The sequence below is a fragment of the Trichoderma reesei genome (genome assembly GCF_000167675.1).
Source record: "Trichoderma reesei QM6a unplaced genomic scaffold TRIREscaffold_21, whole genome shotgun sequence".
Lineage (NCBI taxonomy): Eukaryota > Fungi > Ascomycota > Sordariomycetes > Hypocreales > Hypocreaceae > Trichoderma > Trichoderma reesei.
The window spans coordinates 393,878-410,572 of NW_006711168.1; the positions used below are offsets into that span (position 1 = coordinate 393,878).

At 54.6% G+C, this 16,695-nt stretch overlaps 4 protein-coding genes across 4 annotated transcripts; 1 reads left to right on the forward strand and 3 right to left on the reverse strand.

The window, feature by feature from the left end:
* On the reverse strand, positions 1–3,716 carry TRIREDRAFT_80961 (uncharacterized protein; the record flags this gene model as incomplete). The annotated part of the gene is made up of 3 exons (XM_006968178.1): positions 1–1,525; positions 1,588–2,749; positions 2,849–3,716. The coding sequence occupies 3 exons, from the start codon at positions 3,714–3,716 to the stop codon at positions 139–141; spliced, it is 3,417 nt and encodes a 1,138-aa protein (XP_006968240.1). The 3' UTR covers positions 1–138.
* Positions 3,717–7,700: 3,984 nt separating this feature from the next.
* Positions 7,701–9,016, reverse strand: rpl5 (ribosomal protein L5). The gene is made up of 3 exons (XM_006968179.1): positions 8,940–9,016; positions 8,725–8,762; positions 7,701–8,590 (listed from the first exon to the last, which is right to left on the reverse strand). The coding sequence occupies exons 1-3, from the start codon at positions 8,940–8,942 to the stop codon at positions 7,723–7,725; spliced, it is 909 nt and encodes a 302-aa protein (XP_006968241.1). The 5' UTR covers positions 8,943–9,016; the 3' UTR covers positions 7,701–7,722.
* Positions 9,017–9,440: 424 nt separating this feature from the next.
* TRIREDRAFT_110647 (uncharacterized protein) lies at positions 9,441–10,374 on the forward strand (the record flags this gene model as incomplete). The annotated part of the gene is made up of 2 exons (XM_006968108.1): positions 9,441–9,491; positions 9,568–10,374. The coding sequence occupies 2 exons, from the start codon at positions 9,441–9,443 to the stop codon at positions 10,372–10,374; spliced, it is 858 nt and encodes a 285-aa protein (XP_006968170.1).
* A 794-nt stretch (positions 10,375–11,168) lies between these two features.
* On the reverse strand, positions 11,169–14,992 carry TRIREDRAFT_110648 (uncharacterized protein; the record flags this gene model as incomplete). Its single annotated transcript, XM_006968180.1, has 4 exons — positions 11,169–14,050; positions 14,176–14,514; positions 14,641–14,904; positions 14,947–14,992. The coding sequence occupies 4 exons, from the start codon at positions 14,990–14,992 to the stop codon at positions 11,169–11,171; spliced, it is 3,531 nt and encodes a 1,176-aa protein (XP_006968242.1).
* Positions 14,993–16,695: the final 1,703 nt, after the last annotated feature.

The following is a 16,695-nucleotide window of genomic DNA, read 5'->3' on the forward strand; positions in this document are numbered from 1 at the left end:
TATCCAAAATCCCAAAAATCCTCCATGGGGGAAAAAGAAACAAAAAACGATGGTATAAACAAAATTTGGGGATCAAGTAAAGCACCAGAATAAGGGGGTAGTCGCGAACAGAAACACAAATCATGCGCTGCCCGTCAACTAATCGGCAATGGCGCTCTCGTCTGCCTGGGCCTGTCGCAGTCTTTCCTCGTTCTTCTCCGCAGCCGGCAAGTTGATGTTGGCTCGTGCCTTGCGCTGCGCTTCGACGAAGCGCTCCCAATACTCGGGATCGCTCTCTTTCAAGGCTGCAAAGAGAATATCCCTATTCTCCTTGAAAGCCTGGACGGCACCCTTCTTCTTGGCCAGTTCCAGGAACTCCCCGCCAACCTCTTCGGCAATCTCGTTAAGCACATGCGCGTGCTTTGGGTCCTTTTCCACGTCGTCAATGGTCGTGAGGAGGTCCATGTGCTCCGTAAAGGCAGATCGGAATCGGTGACCGGCACGGTGTACCCGTCCTTCTTCCTCGGCGAGCTGCTTGCCCAGGATCGAGTTGTTCCGTGACAGCGTGGGCCGCACGCTGAGCTCGCCCTCGTCTTCGGGGTCTGATCCGCCTGCCGCGGCGTCGTCCAGGGGGGGTGGAGATGACGAGAGCACCTCCGCCTCCGGCTGGGATGACACCTGGCTTTCTTCCGCGTGCTCGCGAGTGTCGGGATACTCGTCCTCGAAGCGCTTGATGATGCCCTGCAGCGTCTCGTCCAGGAAGTTGAGCTTGCGCAGGTTCAGCTCGTCGCTCGGATTCGCTCTCGCCTTGCTCAGTGCCGGCTGGAGACGCTGTCGGATCTTGCGAGCACCGGCCAGCAAGTGCTTCGACAGGTCCTTGGCCTTGCCGCTCGTCGTCGGGATCTTGGGGCCGACAAGATGCTCTTCCTCGACGCCGCCTGCCCGGAAAAACTCGCCAGAAGCCCGGCGAGATTCGTCGCCGCGGTTCTTGAGGCAGCACGCAAGCGCCTTGACAACGCCGGTACCACCAATGACGTAGTCCTCGTCCGGCCCGGAGCCGTCCTCCTCCAGCTCGTCCTCCTCTAGGACGTCGTGGCCAACGAGATGCGCCAGCACATCGGGATACGTCGGGGTCTTGCTATCCAGAGACTCTCCCTTGGCCTCGGCTAGCGCTGTGGCCACCGCCTCGTTGATCTCGACATCGTGGAGGTGCTCAATGTTCTGCAGGCAGTAGGCCACAACCTGCTTTGCCATTGCCTTGACGATCTCGCCAGCCTCCTCGCTGGGGACCTCAATGTCCACGCAAATCAAGCTCTTGGACAGCCTAGTGGCAGCCATCAGCGACGCATACAAGGCGCAGGCTTCTTCTTGCGCTTCCTCCGTCTTGGCGCTCGCAAGGGCCACAATCTCCGTGTTCCCCAGCAGACTCAGGTGGCAGAGATGGCGGGCTTCCGGCACGACTTCGACAATGGCAATCGCTTGCTCAGCCGTCATGTTGACATCCGCCAGATGCAGCCGCTTGAGGCATTGCATTTTGGGAATATATCTGTGTGAAGTGTCAGTTTCCTCTCTTCCTGTATAATCACTACACATCCCCCCCCAACATACCTTCTGAGAAGACCAACAGCACTCGGCGTGGATTGGAAGAGATCATGATTGTGGGAAAGGTCGATGAAGACGAAATTCTTCAGCTTGGCCAAAACGGGCAGAATGTTGCGCAGAGACGAGGGCGTCAGGTTGCAGTCGGAGATGCTCAGCGCCCAAAGCGGATCCGTCTCCTTGATGGACGCCGCAATGGTGTCCATGTGCTCCCTGAGATCGATGCCGCCCAGGTCCAGGCCTTCGCACTTTCCAGACTCCAGATACCTCACAACGTGCTGGACGCCGTCGCTGTCGAGGGGATTCCGGGCAGTGCTGAGTCGCTTCACGCCGCACTTGATCACTCCGTCGATGATCTTGCCCAGCTGCTCCATGCTGGGCTCCGTCTCGCCGACGCTGAGCATTTCGAGCGCGGGCCCGGCTGGGCGATCTGAGAGTGCCTTGGAAAAGATGTCGGCAATGGTGAGCGGGATGTGGACGCCGTTCTGAAGCGTGCCGTTGGGGTTGGCGGGAGCTTGGCGGGGGAAGGGGATGCTCGAGAGATCCAGGTACTTGAGCGACCGGCACTTGTAGATGAAGAGCGAAATGTGCTTCCAGCCGTCTGGCCCCAGCTTGTTTTCCTTCAGCACGACCCTCTCCACGACTCCGCTCGTATGCTCATGATGGGCATTGGAATTCCTCCTCCGCCTCCCCGGCTCTGTGTGCTTGGCTGCCAGGAGACCAGCTAGAATGACTCTGACGCCTTCGTCAGTGAGCCCGCTGTTTTGCAGAATGACTTCCTTCACGGACACGACGGCAAGATAGTCGCCCAGGGTGATGAGATCTTGCAGCTGCATGAAGTAGCCGGTCAAGTCAATCTTGTTCACGCACCCATTGGGGAGAATGTTGGCCGTGTCGCTCAGCTGCTCGGTAATCTTCTTGAGAATGGGGGTCTCGCGAAGCTGGCAGCATCTTCGGTAGATTCTGACCGGGTTGATTGTGGGCGAGTTCGTCTTGGAGGGGGGACCGTGCAGCTCGGCAGAGTCGCTGCTGTCATAGTGAATCTCTATGGGAATCGCTCCGCTCTCTTCGGCGAGCCGCCGCCTCTTCTCTTTCCTGGCCTTGCGCTCCTCTTCACTTCTCTTCTTCTTCTCCTTCTTTCTCGTCATGTCCTTTGGAGCGGCTTTGGTTTCTTCCGGGCTGTCCGCCGTCTTTGTGCCATTCTGTGTCGGTGCGGCTTGCTTGGTCTCGGTTTCGCGTGGTTTCGCTTCAGCGGCGCCGGGGCTGACACTCTCAGTCGAAGATGAGCAAGCCTCCTTTTGGGCTTCGGCAACCTTGGGGTGTTTCAAAGCCTCGCCCTCGCCCTTCTCGCTCAGTTTCTTCTTCTGGGTGTGGTCGATGGAATCGGTGTCTGCCTCTGTTTCTGCGTACTTTGGCATGGGCGCAACCTCGACGTCGACGAAGAAGGACACCCGCCTCAGCTTGTTGTCCTTGAGCTCTGCAATCGGGCATCTTTCTCGATCCCGGTCCACGTTCAATATCCGGCGCTCAACCAGACCGTGATTGAATTTGCCGGCAGCGCCAAGAGCACCACTGCTTCCACCGCCTGAGGAAGAAAGGCGCCGAAAGACGCCGAGCAGTCCAGGCTGGCCCGATCTCGGCGGGGCCGGCGTGTATGGCTCGTCGCCCTCCGGTTTTAACCCATGCTGGAGGACGGCGTTCTTGGTCGGCGTAATTTTGGGCACAACGGGTTCTGCGTTTGTTGGGGCCGCCGGCTGGTGCTGTTGTGAAGGCGCATGCTGCTGATTGCCCGTCTGCTGCGTCTGGCCGTTCGCCTGGGGGACTGAGCCTGAGAACTTGGCCGAGATGTTGGAGAACCACGAGTTGCGACGGTGAGGCGGCGTCACGCTGCTGCTGGTCTGCTTGTCGACGGAGCCCGCCCTCAGACGCCGGGCGCCGCTCGAGCCATTGACTGGAATCGGCTGCGTTTGGCTGACCGGCTTGCCGTTGGCCTCGCTCTTGACGTCGGGCCTTTCAGCAGTCGTCTGCGGGCTCAGCTTGAGGGGAGAATCGTTGGGTACGCTTCGCGGCTGTACTGTGGCCACGGGAGACGACTTGATGGGCGTGAAGGGTGCCTTGTTGAACTTGTCTAATCGCATTGTCAGCATTCAGATCCAGCAAAGTCAATGCGCCAGCACACAGCCGCCACAGCGCCGACATGGCTCGCAAAAGGCCATGGTCAATCGAGCGCTTGTGTTGGACGGAGCGGGAGGAGCAGCGGGTAGCAGAAAAGCAGCAAAAGCGGCATGCCTTTTGGCGAGCCCTGCGTCATCCAACTGACGTCGACGCCATGGACCTGTTCCATGATGGAGGGAGTTTCGCGACCGCTCGCGCGCGCAGCTGGAAGGAGACAAACGGAGGCGTCGAGCGTTGACTGGCTTCTGCTGCGGATGTTGGAGAAGAGATGGAGGAGAAGTGCAAGGAAAGGGCAAAATGGCCGAATGAGCGAAAGGAGGGCTTTGTGGTTGATTACATACTGTACTTGTACCGGCTTCCGCCCGCCTTTGACTGGCTCCAGCTGCGAGCGATCGAGGCAATAGGCTGGGGTAAGGCGAAAAACACGGGGAGGGGCGCTGGAGCCACTGGAGCCACTGGAGCCACTGAAGAGGCCTGAAGGGAGACGCCTGACAAGCCACTAGCGGGGTAGATCAAGGCCGCTGTGCTCGACTAGGGCAAGGTATCCTTCAGGTGGTCTCTGTCGGGCTACATGTATCTTGAATGTGCAGTAGGTACCTCTAATACCTTACCTAGCCCAGCCCTTTTCTTGTTGTTCGGGTACATAAGAGGGGGGGTAAGGTAAGCTGCTCTCTGTCGATTACTACCTAGTACTTACTACTAGTAGTACTACTACAACTATAATGTCTTGCCTTGCCTTGCCTTGCCTTGCCTTACTCTGCCTCTCCCGCCTCTCGCCCGAGTGCCGCCAGATCAAGAGTGTCTAAGGCATATCAAACCTTGAACCTAAAAGTAAAGCCGTGCCTGTACTTGCGGCGTCCGACTGCTCCTCATCGAAATACATTCCCGTACCAGTACCTACGTCAGGACGGATTCTTCCGTAGTATTTACTCGAGGTGTTCCGCGATGCCCGCGTGGGACCTCGTCAAGTCCGGCCAAGGTTCCGTGTACGAGTAGGTACTCTTTTCAATCACACGAGCCCCCTTGCGAGGCCATAGGTAGTGAGTGCTTTTCCCTGTAGCCCGTTCCCAATTGGTCGCCTGCTTTTGGTGTATGGCGAGGGTTCATTGTGGTATTTTGCCACAGGGCATGCCATCGCATTGCACGAGGACTCGACTTGCTCAGCAAAACAGGGAACACAAAGATCACTCAGGCTGAGGCGAACTCCGCAAGTTCCTTACCTACAAATTACCGGATTATCTATCTACAGTACATATTAGGGCACCGCTGAATGCATGTTTTTACCTAGATAGGTGAGGTATTACCTGGCTTACTGTATCAATCGCAAGCCACACCCACAACAAACCACCCAGCATCTCGAACTTTGACAGCGCACAAAAGCCAAAATCTTCATCCCTCCCGCGGCAGATATCGAATCCTCTCGACTTGAGGACCCGGTTTCTAAGCACTTGCCGCCTTAGCTTGCGCGCCTGGCTGCTGACAGGTCCCTGAGTTTCTTTTGGTCCTTTGGGGGGCTCTCGCGGTCCCGATTCCGGATACTAGTAGTACGAGTAGTAGTAGCATCACACACGTATCCAGTCCAATGGGTCGCTCCACCAGTCTTTTGTTTGACTGCTCCATACGATCAAAACTGAGGGAAATGCTGCTCCCTCCGTAATAATGAGTGCTAGCCTTTTGTGGGAACAAACGGTCCGTATGTGTTCAGCTGCAGTACCAAGCTACCCTAGGTAAAAACTGTAGGACATACCGACGAGCCTTTTTTTTTTTTTTTTGGTTCCCTTGCCTTGCTCTGCTTCAAGTTCCGGGCCAGCCGAGCGATCTTCGCAACGGCGCCACAGCGTTCTGTAAAATTCAGATTGCTTCTCAAAGCACATTACACGTATCTGCGACCCCGTTCTCCTGAGCTCAGAGGCGGCAACACCTGAAATTAATGGCTCAATCAGCGCCCCCGTCAGCTTTTGCAAAGCTGAATGGGAAGTGGCTTGTCCCGGCTAACGACTCCGAATCATAACAGACTGTCAATTATTACATGTAGTCTTATGTATCTGGGCGCATCTCAGCCCCTGACGCACATTAGCCTCAAAAAGTCATGAGAGCAGCTCTGCCAGTAATACATGATACTACTAGTATGGATTATTACTGACGGGATGTCGCCGCACTTGGGCACGTGAGCTTGAGATATGCATCTCTTAAAAGTAAGGGACCGAAGCAGCCAGAAGGAGATCGCCCTCTTGTCCTCCCCCCTTGTTGACGTATCGGATCCAAGTCTACGTCATTCTGGGCGCCTGCTGCGTGACCCTGCCAAGGTTTCCCAACGCATGAGTTCTCTAAGAAGCCATACAGAATCCCTTGCTTTGCACGCCTCCCGAAGAACATGTAAGGGCAGCAAGGGCATTGAATTACCCAGGCTGTACCTATACGTGTACAAGGACATGGCAAATGCGGCTGAGTTGGATGTTCAGTATCAGCATGTATCACTCCTTACCCCGGAGCCAGCGAAGTCCCTGGAACATGCAAATATGACGGACATTCGAACCCTGGAGGACATCATCCCCCCCCATGGTGTCCGTACAGTATTACTGTACAAGTACCTCCTGCAAGCGGAACTCCCCGTTCCGCGCCCTGACAACAACTCGCCCAATTGGCATGAAATGAGGGTTCCAGCCACAGGCAGTTCCGTGATAATGACGGCTGCCAAGTGAATCCCAACCCCTGGCTACTTTACCTAGGTGCTGCGGAATCCTCCTTATTGTGTGTTCCATGGTCCGCGGATATTGAAATTTGAAGAAGCAGTGCGAAACCTGGAAGCAAACTTGCCGATTCCGTTAATATTCCTGTCTTGGTTTGCATGATGGTTGGCATCGGAGTTTCCTTGACCAAGACCTCTCCCAAAAGAGCATGAATTATTCGCATTTCCCCTGGCCCCCCCTTTCTGTCGTGAGGGTCGGTGGTTTTTGTCTACGAGCTCCGATCCCGATAACGTTCAGCATGCTATCACCTATTCTGGGGCATTTCATTTGCTCGGGTGGGTGTTGCTTCAATATTACCAACAGTCCATGGAATTGCATTTTAGGCTGATGTAACCCAGCCGGAGGCAGCTCAACACCGGCGATTCCATCATCTTCGCCGACATGTCCGAAGGACTTGAGGGTTGCTTGTCGTGCACAGTCACATGATGGTTTGGCTCCAGATAGAAAGCTTGGGGGCTTGGTCGCTCTGGTGAAGATAGGAAGCAAAGGTTCAGTGGCTGTGGTGCGAGACACGCTGGCATTGAAAGGCCATTCAGCTTGCGAATCATGATCAAGAGCCTACCTGGATACTAATGGAAATACAGCCTGCGGCAACATGGCAACTCATGGACAATTAAAATTGATAGTTCAACTTAACAGTGCTGACCTTGCATTTCAATGAAACGTGTAAGCCTTGACAAGTGTTTCCGTTCGTGGGAAGAAGGGGAGGTGAGGGCCTTTAGGGTAGGGTAGGGCAGCCTACGATGAGGAAGCGCATGACGAACACAGGGCACTACGAACCAACATTAAGTGCATTGCTTGTTGAAGCGACAGCATCAATGTTGAGTGTATGTTTGGACTTGATCCCGATGTCAGAACAGAAAGATAACGATGAATGCGCGCCTACAGAGGACTCTCAATGTGCGACCAGGCACGAAGCCTCATAGCGATGGAATGTAAAAGTTTGGCTGTTAACAAACCGTGCAATGGCTTCTTACCTGCACTCAACGAGCGAGCGCAGCTATTCATCACGTTGACGAACATTGAAGAAAGAAATTCACTTGGTATACGCTGGAAAAAGTAATGGACGAAAAAAAGGATCTATAGATCCGGAGTGGAAGGTATCTTTTCATTCATTGAAGACCATGAGGACCGACCCTTTCATTCCTGTAACTCCAGACCCAATGTATTCGAGAACCAAAATGTGCAACCCTGCTCAAGAGCACCCCGATTTTTTTTCTTACTCATCAGCCAGGATCTTCTGGATCTTGGCCTGGACGTTGGCAGCCTTCTCGGCCTTGGAAAGTCTGGCAGTCTTGTACTTCTTGGAGATGGCCTTCCACTCCTCCTTGGTCTTCTTCTCGCCCTCACCCTCAACCTTCTTGAAGGGGTCCTCGCGGATGGCCTTGTGGGCCTCGGTGTAGAGGTCCTCGAGGCCGTCGGCCTCAACATCGTCCTCGATGTACTTGGCGAACTGGCTGGTGTAGCGCTCCTCATCGTCGTCGGCCAGAGTCTCCATGTACTCGGCGACGTGGCCGCCGTAGATGTACTTGCGGAGGGTCTCGGCGTCCAGCTCCTTGCTCTCAATGTCGTAGCCGGGGAATCGCTTCTCGGAGTGGGGGACGAGGATGCCGCCGTCGGAGGCGCCCTTGAGGGCACCAAAGACACGGGCACCGGTGGAGGTGCGGGCAAGACCGACGTCAAGGAAGGCCTTGAAGGGGCGGCGCTCGCCGTTCTCGGTCTCGGCGGCCTCGGTGAGGGTGAACTCACCGTCGGCCTCCTCGACACCGACAAAGTCCTTGTCGAGGCCGAGCTTGCTGAGGACACGGCGGGCGATCAGGAGACCGGTGGCGTAGGCGGCGGACCAGTTGGTCAGGCCGTGGTTGATGCCGTAGGCCCTCAGCTCGTGGGAGTAGGCGGCGACCAGGACCTTGTCACCAGAGATCTCGGAGCTGACGATCTGCATGATGATGTCCTTGTTGGTGAAGCGGACGACCAGGCGGTACTTGGGAGCATTGTACTTGTTCTTGGCCTGGGTGATGAGGCGCTTGCGGGCGTAGTAGTCGGTCTTTCCCTCACGTCTGCGCTTGTACTTGGTCTGGTAGCGGCTGTGAAGGCTCTGTTAGCCATGATTCCATATTCCTCCCCGTGGAGAAGCCATGTCTCGAATTTTCCTCCATTCTAACGCAGAAGACAACCAAGGGAAAGAAACAATTCAAAAAAAAAAAAAAAAAAAACTCACCTGTAGTACGCGCTGTTCTTGGCGAGCTTTTGGAAAGGCTGTTTGACAGAAAAATCCCCGAGTCAGCAATTTGCGCTTCAGAATGCTCGTCTTCCTTCCGAAGCAACTTGCGACGACTCTCAATCACGAGCAATTGAGCGGCATTTCTGCCACAGTTTTGTTGAAACCCCTCCTCATGTTACTGAGCAGAGGTTTCACGATAGGCCTCAACTTACCATCTTGACGGTGTTGGCCTGGCGATGGCTGGCTTTTGGTCCTCAAACTTTGGGTGGAAAATTCGAAGATGAGGATAGAGAAGGGCGAGATTCCCGGTGGGCTATTTTGTGAAGCCCTAAAATTTCGTGCGCCGTCCGCTTCGCCTAGTTCCCACACCGCGGTCAGCCGGGTTGGGGACGAATCACATGACCACGACCCCTGGACGGTTGTTGGAGGCTGAACTTAGTAAGCAGGCAGGCGATGCCAGAAAATTAGTACCTACATGTATGGGGTAATGACGGGCCAAGCCATTTGCGGTCTTATCTTATCGTCCGTCATGGCGCGTGGACCGCGAGCCGAGGTACGTACGGCAACCTGCTTCAAGCTGGGGATTGGTGAGAGCCGTCTTGACTCGATGATTGAGTGAACGAGCGAATCTGCCCTTCTTTTTCTTTTCTATTCACTGCATGGAACCTGAAATTTGCTCTGTTGAGCTCATTCTGGAAGCAATCGATGCCGAAATGGAAGGTTCACAGCCAAAGGTTCTGCTGTTCGACATTGGCGGTGTTTGTGTAAGTTGACGACGTGCATCACTCAGGATAAAGTGAGCCCTTCATGGTGTTTCTTCTCTCTGACTGACCATTATAGGTCAAATCACCCTTCCAAATCATCCTAGACTATGAACTCTCCCTAGGAATCCCGCCCGGCTGGATAAACTACTCCATCTCCAAGTCCGGTCCCACAGGCTTCTGGCAGCGCATCGAACGAGGCGAGATCCCCATGGACGACGCCTTCTTCGAGGGCTTCACGCGAGACCTCCACGTGCAGCAGCTCTGGGAGGACTTTTACACGGCGCAGCAGGCAAAGGACCCGCGCCTGGCCAGGGACAAGATTCCTCCGCTTCCGCGCATCGACGGCAAGTGGCTCTTCAACGAGATGATGGCCGGCGCGGACGCGCCCGACCCCTGGATGTATCCGGCCCTGCAGAAGCTCCGGGCCAGCGGCAGGTATATCCTGGCCGCGCTGAGCAACACGGTCATCTTCCCGCGGGGCCACAAGCTGCACAGGGACGACTTCTTCGACGAGCCCGTTCGGCAGATCTTTGATCTCTTCATATCGTCGGCGCACGTTGGCATACGCAAGCCCGATCCCGAAATCTACCGGCTCGCTCTGGAGAAGCTCAACGCTTTTGCCAAGGAGAATGCGCATGATCCACGGCATCGGGGCAAAGGCTGGGAGAAGGGCATCGCGCCAAAGGACATTGTTTTCCTGGACGACATTGGCGAGAACCTCAAGGAGGCGCGCAGACAGGGATTCAACACGATCAAGGTGCATCTGGGGAGGACGTACGAGGCGGTTGAGGAGCTGGAGAAGATTACGGGGCTGTCGCTCGAGGGCCCGCATCCAAAGATACCCATCAAACCGAATTATGGAAAGCCGCGGGCCAAAATATGATGATGATGTCGTTAAGTGTACCATTAGCGATGGCAGCGAGATGTATAGAAGAGCGAAACTGATTTTGCACGTTTGAACCATGTGCACACATGACTGCGGGTTTGTCTTTTTTTCGATGCCTTGTTGCCTCTGAGCTATTAGACTCGAAGCGATGCCTTGGCCATGCTGGGATCTTCAATTGCTATCCCTCAGCCCCTGAATCCCCTACATTGTCAACAGTTCCAAGCCGAATTCTCGTACAATATCATGTTCAATGGCAATGGTGACGAAGGGGAAATGATGCATGTACTCTTGCCGCAACAGACCTAGGATTGCGTCTGCGTGTGGCCATGGGAAGTTGAAAGCAGCGCATGATTGCGGTTTTGGGGTAGCTTTGAGCGGATGATGAGATTCGGCGCTGTTGAGACTTGGATCTGGATTCGCAAGGTGAAAGCGCTGCGAGTTGGAGACGTCTTTCAGGGCATCACAACTCTCATCGCAAATGAAGCCCGAGACTCACCCTTTGCTTTTTGCATAACCCATGGGAAGTTACCTCTAGGTCATCCGTAATGAATAATCCCTTTTCTATTCCGCTCACGGGCCAGTCTCTCATCCATTTGACACTCGGCAATCGGCCTTCTATAGTCACTTGCGCCGCTCGTTAACTGTATCTCTTTCCAAGAGATCCAAACGGAAGCTTCAATTCTCTAGAATACTTTATATTACACGTCTGTGTCATGCACACGGCCATGTCCATCTATAGCCACATCCCTTTCCAATGCCCATTCGGATAACTTCATCAATTTCATCACGCATCAGTCCAGTGTATCTGGCGTTTCCTCCTGTATCTTCACTCGGCTCGGAGGACTCTGCTGGGCACCCTCAGAGCCCGACAATTCTTCTCCTTCATTGACCTCTTCTATTGCCGTCCAGCTGCCGTCCGCAAGCACCTCAATCTTCTTGACGCCCGTGTTGCCGCTAGCCAAGAGCTCCTTTGCTACATCGGCGAAGAAATCATCTACCTGGAGGTTGCAGGGCCGCGCATCCATCCCACATATAGGGCAGGCCCAGCAGTCTACCATAGTTGGCTCGCCTAGACCTTGCGGTGGCTTGCTTGGGCGAGAAAGCAGCCAGGTTCCTAAGTCGAAACACTCGAGATGCAGGCATTTGCGGCCTCGCACGGGCATTTTGTTTAGCGTGGAACTGTATAAGTCTGTGACCGAGACCGCTATGGCGTCGCTTTCAATGATGATCTCATCTGTGTCCAATCCTTTGAGTCGCCTGCAGATCTCCTTCTTGGCCACTTCTACCGTGACATGGGGCCCAGACGTCACCATGTCCCAGACGGTATCGTGATCCAGCGTGACGATGCGCTCGACAGCCATGAAGTAGGCAATGTCCTGTATGAGGTTTCCAGGGAATAGTGGCAGGCTGACCTTGATCTTATTCTTTCCCCTGGACAACGAGTCGGTGAGTTCGAGCGGCAAGTCATGATGAAAATGCTGCTTGCGGCGGACATGAAGGATCTTCTCATTGACGGAGACAAAGATATGCGGCGGCCAGTAAGTCGCGCGTCGACTCCATGAAGCTATATCAAGAGCCGCAAGTCCCTCATTCTTGCGCGTGAAGCACATGCGGAGGCGGTATCGAAGAGAGTGGTTGAAGTGCCGGCTCACAGGCAACTGGGTCATGTATAAATCATCAAGGGGCGAGGCAGGTGGTCGGCTAGTTATGGAGAGACGGTCTGTCTCTTCTTGGGTCACATCAAACTCGAAGACAGCGACCCCCATCTGCGGAGGAACCTCGCTTGGTTCCACAGCAAACCTCGAGACGAACTGATAGTAACGAGTCAGACGCTTTTGCGCGCCTTGTCCTGGACCAGAAGAGATTCTTCGAGGGCTACGCAAACCCGTCAAGTGAAGGCTTGCTTCTAGCGATGTAATATGATGCGGGCTGCAGGGATGTTCATACGGGGGAAGGGGGTAAGTTGTGAAATGCGGAATTGACCGGCTGCTTGTTGGACCGGGATGTGATGGGAGAGCTAGATGGGGATCTCGAGTATGCGGTTGCGCTTGCACATAGTGCAGGCCGGGATCCTGCAGCACTTGGACTGGCATGCCCGAGCGGCGGTAAGGCTGACGGACCATCGTAAGCTGAGGGCTTGAATGCACATGACCCTGTCCTTGACGGCCTTGGGGTCCTCCAGAACTTTGAAGGGCCTGGGAAACCTGACTAGTCTGCAGCGTCGGCGTCGGCGGCGTGTTCTGATGATGTGGGTAAGATAGGAGCGGAGGCGGCCCGTTGGACAGCATAGGCGATGGCTGGTGATGCTGCCTGCTATCGCCCTGCACACCGTGTTGTTGAGTTTGTCCTGATGGGGGTAGCGAATGATTCTGCTGCAGCGGCGTGAAAGCCGGGTTTTGCATTGCATGGGGGTTTGGGCCACGGAGGTGACTCTCATTGCCGTGAGTGCCATGATTTTGCTGCTGCTGAGTTTGCTGTTGGTGTTGAGTAGGATGCTGCTGGTGTTGAGTAGGATGCTGCTGGTGTTGAGTAGGATGCTGCTGGTGTTGAGTAGGATGCTGCTGGTGTTGAGTAGGATGCTGCTGGGCGTTTCGCAGTTGCTGCTGCTGAGCATTGCGAACGTACTGAAGATACTGAAGATGCTGCGGATGTTGGGGATTCATAAACTGCTGGTGACTCTGAGATTGCCGAAGGTATTGTAACTGCATGTGCTGGGGAAGCTGAGGTTGCCGAGAGTGCTGCGAATACTGAGGATGCTGCGGATACTGAGGGTATTGAACGCGCTGGGGATATGGGGGTCGTTGCTGATTCTGATGATGTATTTGTGGATGTTGAGCATCTTGGGGAAGCTGGGGCGAAGGATACCGCTGAAGGAGAGACGCTGGAGAAGAGTACTGGGGGCGACTTGGCTCTTGTGGCTGTGGGGGAGGAGAAGGATGTTGGGTGCGAGGAGTATATGGACGGGGAGGGGGCGGAAGAGAAGGGGGCGGAAGAGGAGGGGAAGGATGAGTAGAAACAAGAGGACGCGGTGGAAGAGAAGGGTGCTGGGGATACAAAGGAGGAGGAGACTGCTGCGGCTGGGGAGGAGAAGGCAGAGATGGAGAAGGATGAGAGGTATCATGACTCTGGTGCTGCCTCGGCCGTCGTTCTGCAGGTGGCAGTGATTCGCCTCGTGGCAATATCATTGGAGGCAGGAAGTTCTCTTGGTCCAAGGCCGGGGGCCCCGGTGGCCCTGGAACCCTCGTAGCCTGCAAATTTCGTGGGAAGTCAGGGGAGCCTGTTGGGTCCTGTAGGCCACACGGCCGCAGTCGACCTTCGGAACTCGCTGCAGGTTGAGACGGTGGTCGCGCAGGAAGAGCCGCAGGCTGAGCGTTCTGAGGGGAGGCTTGGGAGGCTTGGGAGGAGGCATGTGGAAGAGCTTGGTGTGGCTGGGGGCGAACCATGGGAGCCTGTGTTTGGTGCGCAAGGTCTTGAAGAAGAGGACGGGTGAGCTGCGGCTGGTGAGAAGCCCTCGAAGTGACACGTGGGGCGTTGTTGTTGGTGTCGTAGTTGTGATTTCCGATTGTGTTTGTGTTTGTGTTTGCGTTTGCGTCTGCGCCTGCGTCTGTGTTTGTGTTGTTGTTATTGTTGTCGTTGTTGATATTCATGGCACTGGCACTGGCTGGCACATGCCCTGGCACTCGTTGAGAGTTGGCAGCTGGCACGACTATATATAGAGCAAACACCCCATTCACCAGTTAGCCCCGAATAACAAAATTCAGAAAGTACAAGAATCCATTAGAAAGAGCCTTGACCAACCTGCGAGACTGGCTTGTTGTATTCGAGCCTTCTGCACGACAGCCAGGTAACTCCTCAACATGGTGCTGCGGATACCCGCCATTTCCTCCGGCGACACTTTCTGCTCTTCAAAGGCGCGCTCCTGGCAGTTGTCCATGTTGAAGAGATGGTTGATCTCGACTCCCAGTGGCCCGTTAGGCACCCCGATTACCCTTCGGATGTACGTGAACAGCGTGTTGGCAATGGTTGGCGACGTACACAAGAACCAGTCACGGATCTGGAATGCCATAAGGGGCACCTTCTTGGACTGAATGGCTGCTAGGGCGTGCGGCCACTTTATGGCAAACACGGTGATGAAGTCTTTGATCTGGCTATACACGCGATCGAGACCAACCACATCGTCGCTGAACCCCGGGTACCTCGAGCACCATAGACGATGCGGAGGACTCAGTCGCTCACCATCTTGGAATAGGTTATATAGCTCACCAAAGGCTACATCAATGACAGTGGGCTGGATGGGGAAGCGGGCATATGCTGTTCTCCTGTCTATCATCCAACAGCAGTACTGTTGGTGGAGGATAAGGAAGACCGGGTCCATGTTGTGACAGGCTCCAAGAAGCATGCCATATCGAGCCCTCTCGGTGGGCGTGGCTGATACGTTGCCTTCCTCGAGTTGCCGAATCCTGGTCTTCATTAAGTCGATGGCCTCGAACATGGCTGTGTGGAGAGGAGGAGCAACGGGGGCCATATCTGGTGTCGGTGTAGGCATTCCTCCGTCCAGTCTCTGCATACCGACATCGCCGTCCTGGTCGCTCATTGTCTGGTTGATTGTGCCCATGTTCTGACCCTCACAGGGGGTATGAAATACCGGTGCGGGTTCTGCTAAGGCTATCGCAGGATGGCCTTGAGCATGGGTGAATGACGGACTGGCTTCATTGGTGTGAGATGGTGAGAGCAATGTGCACGTGGATGAGGCGCTATTTATGACAGGAATGTGTTTGTTAGCAGATATGACTGAGAATGGGTCTTTCTTGATGAAGTGAATGCGATAGTGGTGAAGACCGGGAGGCAAAAACAAGGCAGAGGAAGAAACCACAAGCTTGGAGAAGGTGGCACCCCGGGGAAGTACACATATAGAATGCGGAGGAAGAAGACTCCTCAAGGACCTGGTAGTAGACAAGAGAAAGACAAATATAGCAAAGCGAGAGGTAAAGAGAAGGTAGGAGACAGAGAGGAGAAAGACAGAGAGATAGAGAAGAAATGAGAAGGAGATGAATACAGCAGCGCAAGAGATACAACAACTGGATTGCATTACCTACCTATGCAAAGAGGCCCCTGAACACTGGCCTTCTTGTGCCGTATGTGCCTGTGACTGGGGCACCGGCACAGAGCCGGAGGTGGTCAGACCGTGAAACGGAGGAGAGGAGGCAATGGTGGTAGAGTCTGCTGTAGCTCTCGCAGTTGTAGAAATGATAGCATGATAAGCCTTGTCAGAATCAGCCGAAGCAGTAGACGCAGAATTTAAATCAACGGCCAACTGCAGGCCCCGGCTGCTCAGCTTGGACTTGCGTTGAGGCGGCTTGCTAATCTGCTTGGTCCCAGGCCTTGGAGGCATTGCAGCTAATTCTATTCGTCAGACACGGTTGGTCTTCGTTGGGCCAGTGAACTGACAGTACCTAGGTATTGGTCATGGAGCGGAACGCAGCTGACTGTAAGTGAATGCTGGAAGGACGGCTGCTTGTCACAACGCTCCGAGTATAGGAGTGAGGATCGAGTGGTTGCCCTGAGCTTTGTGTGACGCACAAGGGTACTACTTGGGTAGCTGCTCTGATAGTATACGGACAGAGGTTATTGCTTGCTGCGCTCGAGCCAGTTATTGTAGGTACCGATGAGGTGTTGGTTGAGGGTGGAAGAGGAAGAGGAAGAGGAAGAGAGGGAGCGGCAGAGAATGGGAGAAAGACGGAAGGAGAAGAGCCAGATAACACCTGGGAATTCAGGCAAGCCGCATCTGTATCGATACCCATCTGCGTGCACATCAGCTGCCTGACTTGATGGTACATCTACCTCCCTCGCATAAGGCCAGTTGCCAGCAGTCAAATGAATCCAAATCTCTGTCGCCGTACAGCACAATCCGCCCGCTCATTGGCATACTTACCTAGGTATAGGTAGGTATTCACAGGATAACGAGGAATATGCAGCATCAAACCCAAGGTACCACCTCTTCAGTCTATCTGTGCCGGACCAGCATAACTCGCCGCCGGAAAAGCAGCCGCTGGACTCGACTGTGAGGATCTTGGCCCAAGCGCTTCATCGTCCTAGAAGTTTGTTTGTCACGCTTTTTGCTTCTTCCATGCAAGCCACAACACGCCATGCAGCGTGACAAACAACCACCCGCTCGACAGCCCGGGCAAAGAGGTGCGAAAAAGTCAGCAATCTTGCAGTCATAAAAGGGGCCATGAGATATGGCGGTGAAGGGAAGCGGCTACTTGACGTTCTCTCGAAAGTAAGTCCTCAGTTGGTGACTCTTCTTGGGGAGAGGTA